The 16,835-nt window shown below is 33.9% G+C and overlaps 1 protein-coding gene across 6 annotated transcripts in view; it reads right to left on the bottom strand.

The window, feature by feature from the left end:
* Positions 1-16,835, bottom strand: part of LOC135128006 (serine/threonine-protein kinase tricornered) — a 112,969-nt gene that overhangs the window by 14,865 nt on the left and 81,269 nt on the right. For all 6 annotated transcript variants that reach the window (XM_064054782.1, XM_064054781.1, XM_064054780.1 and 3 more), the window contains one exon: positions 3,653-3,788. In XM_064054782.1, the coding sequence (XP_063910852.1) occupies positions 3,653-3,777 (125 nt within the window). In that variant the 5' untranslated portion in view covers positions 3,778-3,788. The remainder of the gene's footprint in view (positions 1-3,652; positions 3,789-16,835) is intronic.

Here is a 16,835-nt window from a genome sequence, read left to right as displayed (position 1 = left end):
AAACTTTAGAAATATTTGGTTTTGTAGTCGATTTTTTTTACTAATTACTCCTAATTCATTCGGAGTTTTTGAACAAATTGTAGAAGTTTTTGAAGAAATGGGGTTTAAACTAACTTCTCGAGGTCGAAATCTAAAAGAAAAAAAACTTTAGGTAATTTTTGGATGTGGTCCAAAAAAATGTGAAATTTTCAGATATCCCAGATTTTTTTGTGATTTTTTTTATGGCTTGTCTATAAAAGACTCAAAAGTAAAAATTTTGGAAATATTTGGTTTTGTAAATTCAAGAAGATGCGTTACGGCAGATTTTTTCGCAGAAAACCGTATTGATTTTCATTGATAGAGCGTTCAATATGATTATACACATACTCTGCTGAGATTGATTCAAAAATTTTTCCAAAGTTTGACAAGATCGCTATCGGTCTATAATTCGTAACATCGTCTCTAACACTACACTTAAACACAGGAATTACTTTGGAAGTTTTCCAGACATCCGGAAAGACCGCAGTACTTAATATTAAATTAAATATGCAACAAAGAGGATGGCTTAAAACCTGAATACAATTTTTCATGAGAAACGATGGTACTTCATCAGGACCAGCTGTACATTTGTTTTTTAATTTTTTCACACTCTTTACGATATCTGCAAGAGTCTGATGAAACTTACGAAGAATATTTACATTATCACAGATGGGTGTAAAACAACATTCATAGTCAAATCTATATTCCACCTCCATTTTACCACGCACACTGTCACAGATCGTTGCAATATCAGAGTGGTCATTCTCAAAAACACTACTGAAGTAGAATGCAAAAGCCTCAACTATGTCTTGAGCCGTGTTCAGTTCAGAGCCGTATTAAATCAAGCTGCTATAAATCGGTTCCTAGGAATTGAAAACTTGAAAATAATATAGACAAAAACAGAGTTGGAATAGAATGCACAGAACCCATTCCAAAAGAAGCAATGAGATCGAAGAGATACAAAAAAAAAAAAACACTGTGAAATCACTAAGTGAAAAAAATCAAAGACAAACATCTAGTGATAGCGAAAACGGACAAAAGCAACACAATCGTGGTAATAGAGACAAGAGTACAACGAAAAAGTAGAGAAGTTTCTAGACAACATTAAGAGACAGAATTGGAAAATAAGATAACTTTGGTGTCGCTTCATATTCAAAACCTTTCACAAATATAAAAACAGAAGACGCACTACAACTGGCCTCTAAACTGATAAATAACTCCACTAGCAGACAAGATATAAAAAAAAGACAAGACGACAACAACTGAATTGCTTAGACCTCACGATCAAGAAAAAAGGAATCTAGTTGAAATATAGAATATACATAAAACCTACAAGTACGGTCACCACGATCAACAAGAACTCCAACCACCCACAGCAACACGAAGTGGCACCTTTTAAAGCCTTTCTAACTGAGTAGTCACTACACCAATGGGCACTGAAGGAAACACGGAAGAGCTAAACATTATAGAAAAAAGACACAACAACAAGAAGAAAAATAGACATGATTAAAGAACAAAGCAACAAGACCAAAAACAAGCTCAGGGTGACGGTGAATACGAAAAAACAAGGTCCAAGACCTCTTCAACGGTAAAGACAAAATCCCCCACAGAAGAAGAAGCTAGGGTCTACAAACCTATAAACAAGAATAAAAGAACACCTTAATTCGAAATAAATAACACTTAATTAAAATTAAATTCAATCACAACTTAGACAAAGAAAAGACGAAGTTCCTACACCTACAAGATGAAGGGTGAAATATTAGATGTGAAATAAAAATACCGACAGCAATAGAAGTAGAACAACAGGCGCTTTAGCCACTTTCATAATTTGATAAAATTCATTTAAATACATATTGTAGAATGTTGGAGGCCGTCTGATGAAGGACATTAAGACCCGAAACCGGTAACGTAAACTGAAATTAATATGGAGAGAAAAACGTATCCACAAGGGATTAACATAACCTCAAAAATATTTTCACTACTCATTTATTCATACTTGTTTTGTCTGCCTCTTGCAAGTCTGCACGAAACAAAGAAATTAGAAAAATTAAAGGATTCTCGGAAACCATATTTGCATTCAATCAATCTCTCCTAGTCGATAAAATGTATGCAAAGAGTGTTAGAACGTTCAGAATCAATCAGTTGTCCATAGCAAAATCCGACGAACACATTTACTGGATTCCTACATATACTTTTTTTTGTTTTTTATTTAGAAAACAATATCTTTCCTAAAAAATAAATAGAACGATTGTCCAATTAAGGGAAAAACGTCTATGGTCCGAAACTTTGTAGATCCTTTATGATTACGCATTTTTTAAGCCAGTAGCACTTTTGAGCAATTTTGACGTCTATATTTTTAAAACGTATATCGATGTGTTAATTAATGATAAACAGTAATGGGTAAAAAACACTTTATGTATGCTAGACATATAAATTAAAAACTTACCAAACATAAATTTAAAAATGTTGTTTTCATACTTTGATAACTTAGTGTCAAATTGTTGATATCTTACTACTGATAAATTTACACCAGTTATTTTCCAAATGGTGTGTCAGTGTCACGCCACATTGATGGAAACAAGTTGAAGAGGATATTCCAATAGGACTTCAAATTCATACACCTCAGAGGACTACAAAAGTGGTCCCAGATGTCCAGTAAATAAAAAAAATGATCTAAAGCTATTTAGACAGAATTTTCAGCTCCCTTGAGGCACAATCAATCGCTAAAATTAATTGATACATGAAGAATTGTAAATGCATATTATTTTACACATTTACGGTCAAAATTCCAGAGCAACCGATCCAGTAGTTCGGAGATCAAGTTTCTAACAAAATTGCCACAAAGAGATGAAAACGGAAAACGTGTAACCAACATATTTCAAAAAATTACTATAGTAGAATCATATCTAATAATAATTGAAATTATGATTGATGAAATCTCTGAATAATAGTAAAAAATAAGCACCTGTCAATCAAACAAAACTATTTTTAAATAACGGTAAAGCAATAAACCTTATTTGTTCCGTAACTTCGGAATTTATGAACATGACATTATTTTGATACACCCATTAACTAGCAACAGTTTATTCTATTGTTGTTCACACATTAATTTTAATGTTCATATAAAATGACAAATATGAAATGCATTGAGATGTGTTGAACCAAATAGAAACAACATTAATTGAAACAATCGGATCGCCAGTTCTTTCAAAAGTCTGATCAAACTTCCGTCACAACTTACACTTATTCAAAAAACAATTATAGTTACTTTTATCACGTCTCACCGTTGTACCTGTCAGCTTGTTTGATAGTGCTTAGCGACTAATTATTCTGCATTAAGGATAATCGCATCAAAACATTTTGAATAATTGAATCAGATATTATTAACTGGTTAGGAAAAGTCACGTCACCCGTAAAGCAAGGCTATATACTATATACCCACAAGCCGTCATCTCGTTATGTTTACGAAATCATAAAAATAAATCCCTCGAGCCAGAAACCATCACGAAATATTTACATTTCGTTTATTTTCAATGAACAAATCGATTTGCCTCGATGACGGCCGTCCAATCAACCCCACATTTTCGCCCGAATTCGATAAAGTCGATTTGATAATAATGTAATCAATCCTTACCTTTGTTTCCGCTCCACGTGTTGAGCTATAAGATTTGAGTAATAATTTTCTAGGGTTACTTTAGCTTTGGTGGCTTTGTCCAGGGTGTGGACACTGAAACGGATTGTGTTCTCCGTGGCAGTCATGTCCAGGACCCCTGTAACAAAAAGAGAAAGAATGTTAATCGAAGCCGTAGTTGTGACAGCACAAATGCTTTTAACAGTTCCGAGCGCACTTCACTCTTTCAAGATTTGCGAAACAAAAAAGAACACTGAAGGATTACGTCGTCGTCGTTTGCTACTTCAGGTGAAAATGTGTACGAAATCAGCGTTGTAGGCTGACAAAGAGAATTACAACCAGTGGACCGTTGTTGATGCTGAAGACAAACAAACAGGTACGATTATTTCATTAAACAAACGAATTCATAGACACCGTTTACACTGAGCTCTCTCCACTGTTTCCATGTTTGAAGTAGACTATTTGCTCTACACGAGTAGACAGAAAGGGCAACGCCGGGGCTCCGAGTTATACATTCCCACGTATTTTGGTGTGACCCTTTTTAGGCGATAATATTACATAAAACATACTCCAGAGCAGCAGAATTGCTTTCATTGAATCTTTTACAACGTGTCTGAATGTATGTACATGCGTTCGAACACCTTGCATTGAATTATTCATTAAAGCAAATGCACTCATTCGGTGCATATCAAGATACAGATTTGCAATTTTATTCGTCAAGTATTAACAAAAGTCTAGCTGCCTAGGATAAAATCTCAAGACGGATTCATAAACTACAAGTACAAGGATATATTTTACGAAATTTGAATGCCATTTACCATGCAAAATTCTGAGGTGACGTTATACAGTTAGTCAAGTTCCATTTCCTGATAAATTATAAAATTTGCAAATTTCGGTTTCCAGTTTCTACTTCTTCATATTCTAGGAACTATGAAACGTTGAGAGAACATTAATGACTGTGACGTGCTTACGAAAAACTAAGTACGGTGGTATAAATACTCGTTTTTGTACTTCCACTATTAACAATTATTATTGAAAACAAAGTGGTTTTCAAAAAGTCGCAGTTCCCAATAGAACGCTTTGTTAACAGCATATTTCAATATTTTAGGTAAACAATACTATAAACACGGTCAACCATTTTGACGCTTTGAAATAATTGAGTTATTATTTCGATAAACTTCTCTAATTGTTGTCCACAACCTTGTTGTCATCATTTTTCATATCCCAGGCGCGTTTTTTTTTCCAAAATTTATTTTGCTATCTATAAAACCTCGGAAAAACTTAACACCATGAACATTGAAATAATGTAAATGTAGGTAAGCAAATTCGTGAAAAAATTGGCCGAAAGTTATCTCGACAGTACTTCCCTCGTCCCTCAAGTACAGTAGAACAAATCCTGCTTCTTTAAAAAATTATAAAAAATGTTTGCAATTTTTGTTTTCAGATATCCTTTACAAAGTAAATAATACTCCCGCAGCCCCTGCACCTGGGGGCGCAAATTCCAAGGGTCCGTACATGTGCAGACCATATGAAATATATTTAAGGCAAATAATCCTAGTATCGATAAAACGAGATATAAAAAAACTTGAAAAATCGAAAAACTGAAAAGTCAAAAAATCAAGTACATATTTTAAAAAATCAAAAATCCGAAAAGTTAAAATATCGGATAATTGAGAAATTCAGAAGCTGAAATGTTGAAAAATTGAGAAATCGAAAAATTAAAGTAGGTAAAAATTAAAAAATCGAAAAATGTAAAAATTTAAAACGTGGAAAAATTGGAAAACTGAAGGAACGAAAACCTGAAAAATTGTGAAACTGAAAAGAGAAAAATTGGAAGATCGAAATCGAAAAGCCGAAAAGTCAAAAATCGAAAAACCGGAAAAACGGAAAATCCATGTATTTAAAAAATTGAAACAACAAAAAATCGAAAAGTCGAGAAATTGAGACGTTGAGCAATCGAAACTTCGGAAAGTGGAGAAATCGAGAAATGGGAAAATAAAAAAAATCGAGAAATCGAAAAGTCGAAAAATCGATTAATCAGAAAATCTCAGATTCAAAAGCTCCAAAAATTGAAAAATCCGATAGAATTCACAACGTGCTATTCGAACATTTCTGAAAATTGACGAAAGAATTTTTTTTTTATACATTTCGATTTCCAGAAGTTTTCGTCTTCATTTTCTGGAAAATTTTCACCATTTTTCAATAATTTACAATATGAAATAAAACATTTTTTTAGAATTTGAATATTCACAACGAATAACATCATTACAATTATTGAGATGGTAGTAGGAAGGTGGAGCTTAAATTTTGCCTTTTGCCTGATATACAATCTTTTCACGAATATACCTAAAAAACGTTTAAAATGATGAATTTTTGTCGGAAAACATCGATTTTACAATTAAGCTCCACCCCTCAGTCTGACAACGAAGGAATAATTCATCACAATTGAGATTGGGGTGGGTGGGCGGGGTTTATATTTTGCCCTTTTTTTTTCATAACATCCGTATGTACTTCTTTTCACAAGAAACTGAAAACATGTTTAAAATGGTAAATTTGCAGAGAAGTGTATGGGATAAAATTTACCATTTTAAACAAGTTTTCACTTTCTTGTTATGGAGAAAAAACAATTGTTGCAAAAAGAACACTACGAATATTAAGGAAAAAAAAAAACAAAATATAAGGTCCGCCCACCCACCCCATCTCAATTGTGATGACTTTTTTTATTCATCGTGAGCCACGAGGGTGGAGCTTAAAATCCTTATTTCTCTACAAGAAATTATCATGTAAACATGCTTTTGAGTATCGTGTTGTTCAAAGAATACTATATATATTAAATAAAAATAAAGCCAAAGATTAAGCCCCACTTACACTCATCTCCACCCAAAAAAAAAAAAAACTAATAATCTTTAATAAACTCATGGATAAAAGATTATCTTGAACTGATTTAATTGACGATAACGTTTTTCTGCTCCTTTATAATAGTATAAAATTTGATTTTGCTATTTTCGCTTTTGTGATAACAACGGAAAACTTGGAAAAACATCTGGAATGGACTCAATTACAATACTTCCTTAGCTCACGCTCGGGAAGTAAAAATGAATCGAATCATATTTAAAAAAAAAAAATTCTTCGTTATATTACCACGTACGATTATTGGCAAAAAAATCATGACAAACTGATTTTTGACTGTCTAAAGGAAATCTTACTTATCTATGTATAAGCAAAACACCAAACCCAACTTACGTGGATTCGTCTGTTAAATGTATTCACGTACAATATTGATTTCAACGAAATTTTATTACTGTGGAAATGGCGGATTTTTATTGCCTAGCAATACATTTATCTTATCTCCTCGCACAGATATCAATGATTATGGTACAGGCGTGCCTTATTCACACTGTTTAAAATGAAGCATAGCTAACCGCATTTAAAAGAATTCTATATCAATGCATAGAAAAAATATTTAATCGTTATTTTACAACAAATATTGAGTGTACACCACTATTTGAGTGCTATCGTAATCGTCGAAATTCCATTAATATATTCAAAATCTACAGAAATTTTTTAATTAGAATTGCACTCGTAACTCAGCCAAACATATATATAATCCAGAAATTGTATCTACAATAAAACATGTAATATACCATAACTCGTGAAGTGGCAGTTTTCAATCTCTTTAATTTAACATTACAGCCTTTTTATTGGTCTTCATATTTTAATAACTATTTAAATTTACGACGCCGGTTCCAAGGCATTAAAAAGCCATAAACTAACCAAAATTTAAACGGCACTCCGAGAATAAAACGGTGGCTTTATGCAAGAATTCCCGATGAGTAAGAAGAAACCTTTCGTTGCGATTTCACAACGTTGAGTTTTATTGCACACCTTACGAAACATCAAAATCGAACACCAACGCGTTTTTTGTAACAAAAATCGCATAAATTTGCCCTCAACCCCGTAAACGTCCGCGCACTTAACACCCACCTAAACAACAATAGAAACAAATATCCAACAATAAACTACACGTAATTCATCGCCGCTAATAGTCCGTACTCGTTCAAAAACAATAGGACAATTTGAAATACCTCGCTGGTGATGATGATGATGATTGCGACTCAACGACCGCTCTTTTCCTGCCGCTTATGGATTTTCCTCATCTTCGAGCGCGAAGCCACGAAAGAACCAACTCGCAGACAATACAGCACTGAACAGGTATTTTACGTCGTCGACTTTGCCGAAAACTTTTATCAAAATACCGAGAATCGCCCGACCGGCTGGGCTTGTAAAACCAACAAAAGCAACGGAGTGTTAGAATGGGCGAGTGTGTGCGCGTATGGATGATGATGATGACCGATTGTCCGTTCAACGGCCGTGAAAAACCACCATATCGCAAGAGAGAATGGTCGGTAATGAGCAGTCGACCAAGATAAACTTTTTCCTTGCGGATTAGCCACAAATTACCAAAGGGTGAAAAAATTATTAAAGTTCCAGCAGGCTTCGTCGCCAGAAAAAAAAATTACCCAGTCACCAAGTGCCAACGACGCGTGAAAACCACTTACGGAATACATTCATCCTTTTATTTTCAACTGTGTAATATTTGATTTTTTGTGTATTCTTGGGTGTAGGGATTCAAAATTAATCTAAATCTTCGAAAACAACTTTCTAAAACCACTATCCACTTAAAGTTAACACGGTACACGCTACCGCCCGATGCTCCAGACAGATGACCATTGTAAACGCACCTTAAGACTACATTCATGTACCATTTAAAAGCAAAAAAAATTCGAAAGTTCCGGGAGGGTTATCCGTGGAAAACTAAACAGGTAGTGAATTCTCGGAATTTGGGATTTTTGCAACCATCTACAATAATAGGTTACGTCTTTTTCAGGTGGCCGACATTGTAAATTATGGCTTGGTCTGTGGGGCGTCTCATTGACTGGCGACTTTCTGTTTGGAGATAAAAGGATAAGCATTGTACAAAACAAAAAATCAAAACGTTTTTAAAATACAAAGGTCGGTAACAGTAATAAATTTATTTATTCTGTGTTGTGTTTTTATGAGGCTTATTTTATTTGCGCCGATTTTATTTACGGCATGATTTATTGTTATGGAATTAACGTGGTGCTGTAAAGGTACGCCTACACTGACGCAATTCGGGCGATTTTTGGCGAACTTAAGCTTTGAAACAACTCATTCCAAAAGGGCAATGTTTCATTAATAATATTCCGCCAAGGAATTTGTATAGTTCTGGACTTACAACATTTGTGAAACTGATATAAATGACTTCCGACAAGTTTATTTGAAAATGCTGATAAACAGCTGTGGGAAACTTTTATTCCTCAAGGCACGAGGCACCACAATCCTTTGTAGATAAACACAAACAAATCATTTGGCAGGAGTCCATTAACTCGAGTCATCTAAAGGAAAGCCCAAATCAGACACTATTAAATAGTTATAAGTTGTTACGTCTGTTCCGGTTTTAAAATTTAAACATTATTTTTGGCAAAGTTATGTAAAACACGTTGTATTTTCGCACATTTTGATTCTCTACCGTAAAAACACAACGTAGGTGCTATGATATTGGAATAATAGGGAAAACACAACAAATATTTCGAATTTGTTTTTCTTCATACTCTGTAACTTGAATTTGAGTTACCTATTTACGTGTATGTTATTACTTATTAGACTTACATGAAGTGATGTACTTAAAATAAACTTTTAGTGTCGGTGATTCATATTGGTTTGAACAATGGAAAGAATACAAATTAAAATTTAAGCTTTTTATGACCATTTAGTATGTCGGGGTAATTGCTTTAAAATGAGGATCTATTAACCTTTTAATTATTTTTGTTCAATAAAATATATTATTTGTTAAGTCATTCACACTGAATCTTCCTCGCCTCTAAAACTCATTTTAATTTATTTAAGAAATAATTAATTTTGGCACGACCTACCATTAATTATTAAGACAACAGTACAAATTTATTTGGAAACGTGTGAACTGCTTCACATTTTTCGGAGATTATGTCATTAACAGGGAGCTATATATATAGGCTGATTCAAAAATGGCGCCCTAATCTATGAGCCTATGACACGTTATAAGGGCTGTTTATTCAGCAAAAAAAAGATAATATAATTTAAAAAATGTAGAAGACATAGGCCTTCAAAGTTTAATTTCTCCTCTCGATATTACAACTGAAAATAATTTTCTTTCTTTCATAGTTTTGTTCATTTTAAAATGTATTACAAAAAAACTTCAAAATTGTTCAGGTGAACTTAATTATGTACCGTTCAGTTGGTGCGCCATTTTTGAATCGCCTGTATATTTATTTTGTTATACAGGTGAGTTACGCAGCGCACTTACAAGATTTTATTTTACAAATTTTATTTTTAAATGATAAGTCCTGCATGCTATGCGTATGTTGCAAGTGAGTTTGGCCATAATAAAATTTGGGATAATCAACATTTTATCAAAAATACGTCTATCAATTTAATAGGTGCAGTGTAATATTAATACTAACAATACTCTAAACTCACATTTTCGGAAAAATAGGGTGAGTCGTTCTTGATTTGATAAAAAAAATAATTTCCTAATTGATTAATAGTTTTGTGTCACCCTACAAATATTAATTAAATCAAATATATATATTAATGTAATATTAAGAACTATGAATACTTTGATAAACCACAAGGAAAGATTTTAATATGTTCCATATTTTAGACAGAACTTAACTCAGCAAAATTTTGGGATGACGTCATCAATTTTTTTGGGAAGGGGAAACCGATAAATTTTGAAAATTTTGATTAAAGATTGACTACACTTGCAAGAATCGTAACGTGTTTGCAAGATTTGAGAGCATTCAGTTTTGCAATTTGAGTGAAATTGTAAAAATACTGCTATTTAATTTTGATTTTTTTCCCAAAAATCTGGATGTGCAACACAATTCATAAACCACAAAGACAGGAGTATCTCACTTTATAAAATGTAAATACTTCTTATTGAAAACTTTGAAAATGACGTTTAGGTTATCCCAATATTGGTGGGAAAATTAGACAATTTCTGGATAGCGTTTCACAATCGATCCAGTGGTTTCCAGATTATCTGTCCCATATAAATTGACATAGACGGTAAACAGACAGAAAGGGGGACCTACTTTTTCGTCCCCTAGGGATCATAAAACGTCGAGAAAAACCTGAAAGCAGCGATTTGTCAGATGGACCCTATGTGCTTCCTTCGTTTACGCCCAGGAAGTAAAAGGTCAGAATTATACGATTCTTTAAGTAGCATATGCTAAAATATACAGTGTGTTCAGTTTTTGAAGCTTAATACATAGCTTAGTGTCTTTAAATAGAACACTCGATCTATTTTTACCTCTTCCTAGACTTAATAACCATACATGCGACCACGTTACGTTATACAAATTTTCTTGTACATTTTAGCAAGGGTTTAGAAAAAAATCCAAAATCTTTCTGACATATGAGAAATTTCAAAAATCTATGTAAATTTCAATTGTTTCAAATAGAAAAAATGTATTTTATTGTTTTCCTTTTTGTCAAAGGAACATATCCACAGAGTATTCTATTTGAAAAAATTTAAATATCGATATTTGAAAATTGCAACGTTTCATTAAAAAAAAGTTGTGTTACACTCTAAAATCAAGACACTTTTTATAGTTGGAAATATGTAGTTCAAGCGTATGTTCTTCAAAAAATCATACAACTGTAATATTTAACTTTTTTTAATCTCTAATCAATAATTAATGAGATATCGAAGCCCGCGCGCTTAGTAACACACCCTGTATATATAATGAAGAACTAATCAAAACATTTTTATTGTCTTAAAATTTCAAGGAAACACAGGAGCCACTTCCGAATTAATTGCTCACTCCGTTTCACATTTTTCACTTTCCGGGCGTAAGCGAAGTTTCAGGACCCCTCTCCGAAACTACTGGACTGATTGTTGTCAAATTTTATATGTACATTTAGAATATCATGTTGATACGAGCGGTCCAGGGATCAAAACCGAGGCCGGCCCTCATACCTTTTTCATTGGTCAAATAAGGAACGATGCATCCTATTTTCCAAAAATTTGAGAAGACAGTGCTGTTATTGTAAATAGTAGACTGCACGTGAACAAAATTTTGTTATGGAAAACTGACTTAAAATATACACATAGGTAACGTACTTTTGGAACGTTAGCTTAATTATGCACGCGTAAATTTATTTTAACCCAAAGGCGTTATTATAAAAAATAAATAAATTTTATAATATTTCGAAGACGCTGCAATCGTTCGACTTTACTTCAGAAGCAAGGAAAGTTCTGAAGAATGGACAAATCACCACAGTTGCAAAGTGCACGTCAACTTTCATTATAATGGATTCGGTATTTCAGAGATTACCTATCTTAACAGATCTCCCACAATCACGCTCTAGACAATCGACAGACAAACAGACAGACAGACGGCTATGGGAAAGTACGGTAGTTTGATACTATCTTTGAAAGAATTTCACAGACGCATGATTGTTTCTTGGAAAATTTCAAACAAAGACGGACTGAGATATTCCACAAGTAGTGAAACATCCCTTAACTATCGCACAGAAAGTGACAAGCGCGCGCTATAAACACCTTAATTTTTCCGTTGTTATTGGAATATCGTATTTTTAAAGTTCAACTCAATAAATCACTGACAAGTTTACATTTTCAGTTGTTTTGTTTTCGTACGTTACTTTCATAAACAGCGAAATTTTCATAAACAAAACTTCGTTTATTTTAAGGCTTCAGTACGTAACAATTTTCCATAATCCGGAAACGCTCCATTACATTTCCAACCATTTTCATAATCCCGTCATGGGTATGAACTACGAAGTACACTTGAAAACACGCCCGTGGGCAGACAACTCTTCAGCCTCATCCATAATGGAAACTGTTCGACTTTCCCTCCACTTTTTGGCACACAAGTACCACTTTCACTTTTTCTCATCTCGACGCACTCAGAAAATTCACGACTTTCGAAGGCGCCATCTTCACAAGAAAAAAACGCGGTTCGAACCGGGGTAAACACAAAACACGAGTAACTGACCGATCATCCTCCATCCAAGGTTACCGCGACTTACCTACGAGTTATTGTTGGAATGTTTATTTCGATAATTAGATCTCGATTTTGCGCTTTCCAGTTTGCAAAAGCAATTATTACGCGCGAACATCGGTTGCACATCAGTTTTTTCACTTTACCGCATAAACAAATAGATCGTGAAATGTTTAAATCATTGCCGAGCTCTATTTTTCCTTCACAATACAATACACACCTATTACGGTATGAATCACTACGATGACTGGCTTGGCTTTTAATGAAAGTTCACAATCTTGAACTTTTCGATGACATAAACATAAAAACAAACAACTTCCGTCGATGGTGTGGAAAGCCCTTACCAACACGTTAAAAAAAAGGTATAGGGAAACATAGTAAGACGCAAAATAGATTTAACATTGACCTTTGTCAATTAATAATGCGACGAGTGGGCTTCAGGGTTAAGTAGTTCCATATTAACCAAAGGTGAAGAATGTAATGTTTACTTTTAATAAAACATGAACCCAATTGCACCACTTAAAACCATTATTTTTGACTTATGCATAATGATACAATAGAACTGGACTGATTGTTGCGAAGTTGCATATGTATCTGTGCTAGAATATCACAAAATTTTGCATAGTAAATGCTATTCAAATTTTATAAAATAACAAATATAATTCTGCATCATTGAACGAAATCAAACTATTTTTAACAGTATAATCACAACTACTTGCTTTTTCTCAATCAAAGTTCTTTTCCCAACAATAACTACAACATTGCAATTCAGAGTTCGCCCGCCTTCCAATCTTCCCAACGCCCAAAATCACATCCCACAGGAACCAACTTCGCCGACCAAAGGTCAGTTTAATAACGTGCTCGTGCCTTATCCAGTATTAGTTAACCCCATCGATCGCCGAACCCATCCCACTTTCCTCATGTCCAGACGCTTTTAAATATTGATCGTGTAAAGTTTCACGTCTGGATAGGGTTGAAGGGTTGACGTACGCCCCTTTTATGCCTCTGACGATGATTCAAAGGGTTGCACGCGAGCATGATTATAGTACTTAGTCATTTCTTGCCAACGACAACGGAAACGCCACGTTACTCTTCCACCACATATTCTCTTCCCAATTAAACGCTCCCGTGGCTGTCGAAATCGTCCAACGATGAAAATTAAAGACGTCGACCGCGGGGTGAAAGGTCGCAACGGTTGCCACGAGGAAGGAGTTGAAGCTCGTTACGTCAACAAACACGAGAAAAAATGTGTACGTTCACATCCTTATGAAATGAGGGGCTTGCGTACTTCGAATAAGCGCGGGTTCGTGAATGATGATCGAAATCGTCGATCATCCTGAGACGTTCACTTTCGTACGATGCACCGCTGGAAACTTTGAAGCCGCTGAAAAGCGTGCACTTGCAAGCTTTGTGTTCAATTTGTGGCGTTTTTCGGTGGAGATATTGTAAGATAGAGTAGTAAAATCTGTCCGGGGTCTATTTCCCATCGGCGATACAAAACCGGCAATAAACAGAAAGAAATGAGGAACTTTATGGCTTTTCATATTCATTCGTCAACATCCTCGGGCAATTCAAGCTTACAAAGTGCAGCCATGCCGAAATTTTGCCCTAGAATCGCCCACGGAACAGAAATTAATAAACATTCGATATTCTTCCAGGGAAAATATGCAACAAAAAAACTATACCGTCTGTAAAACACACCATGCACAAAAATTCATAAACGAGTAAAAGATAGTGAAGTGGTAATAAAGTCGTGAACTCTTTTGTTTTGTTTTAGGACTCAGTTTTTGTGTATAGGGCACCTTTTCAGAAAAACTCTTTGTACCCATACAATTATGTATATATTTATCGTATTTGTGAATCAATTAAAATGGTGATATTTCCGGCCCAAAAAAACTCACTGTCACATGATCACATTTTAACCTATTTGCACTCGACCTCAGAGTGTTAAAATTTTAAGCTTCTACGATTTTAATTATTGCATGTTATAACATTTTTTCCCGCATCTGAGTTAAAATCTTTCTGTTAGAAGATAAAAGGTTTGTTAGGAATTTTTCTAAAAATATGTGGGACGTTTCATTAAAATGGTTGTTTACTCTTGTTAAGTCTAAAAATAAACTACGTTGAAAGTTGTATCATTAAGTGGACACGAATATTGAGTCTAATTGGACATCAAAAATGTACTACATTCATAAGTTAAAAATAAAACGCAGAAAAGGCAAATTATAAGAAAGGTTTTTACGGGTTATAGGTAAACGACGACATATCCTGTCTAATTTGCACATCTGTGTCAACATAAAAGTCCCAACAATTCAAAAAATAGTGAAGAAACAGCTTCAAGAAGAAACGTGTTTGTATACAGACCCTCTGTAATTTTCACAAAAAAGTGACAGTTGCTATTGTCAACAGAAACGTCTTACAATAATAATTTCACTGTGGAAAAGGAATAAATACGTAAATGACTACATATTGTTACGAAATAAACCCATATGCCGCCCCGGTACGACGCCTATGAGTTTTCTAGTATGTGCGGCGATAATGGGTGACTCATCGTCGGTGACGGCGGCCAGGCGGCGTTGGTTAAAGAAAAGCCTGGAAGCGGAAATCGCGATGGGTATTCCAGAAAGACCTCGATTACGGAACCTCTAGAAGGGGAATATCGGTTTAAATGGAAACCATACATAATCGCTGTGTAATTAGTCGTGCAAATTCGAGCTACTAAGAAATAAATTGTTAGTTTTACCCACCCCGAATTTTAATTACCGATCATCGTAACAATATTTTAAGAAATTGAAAAGAAAAATAAAAAAAACTAGTTATTTGTAACATCCTGTACTTCAAGACACAATTTGATCTGTCAGACCGCATTTTTTACTAAAAATTTTGTTTGCTTCTTTTAATGGCGGTATCAAGCTTTTAATGGATATAAATACGAGAGTATTAGTCATTTTGAAAATATTTATTTCACAATTTCTGGAAGTTTTTGTATAGGATCAATAAAATAATTCATTTTCTTTCTTTGGAGGAATATGTAGTATACATAATTTAAGTAATTACGGTACACAAATGCTAGATAATAAACCGACGTTATCGTATTCTACAAGCTGTGAATCAGGGACATCCCATTCATCACATTTTATTATGAATTGAAGGTATAAAGCATATTATGGACTTTTTAAATGCAGTTTAAATCAAAATAAATTGAACTTTGCGCAGAACAAAAAATTCGTCAAAGGTTATGTAAACAGAACTTCCCTTGCCCCAAAAGTTGGACAAATTAAATTGCATTTATTTATTTTTTTTGATAACCTCTATAAGTTAAAATAAAGTATGTGTGCACTGATGAACTACAGGTAAAGAAACATGTTATGCTTATGTTTCAAGTGAGTTTTTCATACAAAATTTTATTTTGACCCCATCAACATTGTAGCAAGACCACTTTAATTTGAACACGATACTCCTAAAATACATATACATTTGATAGCAATCGGGCCAGTAGTTTCGGACAAGACAGATGGAAATGTTTTCAAATTCTAGGGGTGAAATTTTCTTTTCATTTTTGAAAAAATTGGTCTTCCATTTTCGTCAATCTGTCTGCTTCTCCTCTCGCGTCTGTGTCGATTTTATTAAACGATTATCTCCAAAACTATTAGGTTGATTGTTGTCAAATTTTGTATATGTATTAAGAATATCGTGTAGGCGGTAAAACGCTAACCAAAATTTGTCAGATCGTCCCCACTAATAATTTATTGAAATAATCATAAACCTGTGGTACATGAATCCACCAAGATTTATTTAATTTATAAAAAAAATTCAAATTTTATATTTTTTCGAAGAAGTTGTATTTGTTGGATCATACTTCAGGAGCGAAGGAAATTCTGTTTACTACCTTGGACCAATTTTTTATATGAAAAACAGGTACAACAAAACATTAATTAACAATATCGGAGTAAACATCGTAAACATAAATAACACTATTTAGCAATGTAAATGAAAATATTTAAATTCTCTTTATTGGTCGAAACTCGCGGAACACACGATTCAAAGGTAACACGGAGTCGCATACTTGTGAACGTGTGTCGAAATACGTGGAAAATGAA

This window comes from Zophobas morio, unplaced genomic scaffold, assembly GCF_036711695.1.
Source record: "Zophobas morio isolate AGI-343-1 ecotype UQ-CSIRO unplaced genomic scaffold, CSIRO_AGI_Zmor_V1 ptg000012l, whole genome shotgun sequence".
NCBI classification, from domain to species: domain Eukaryota; kingdom Metazoa; phylum Arthropoda; class Insecta; order Coleoptera; family Tenebrionidae; genus Zophobas; species Zophobas morio.
This window is presented reverse-complemented; position numbering and strand designations above follow the sequence as displayed.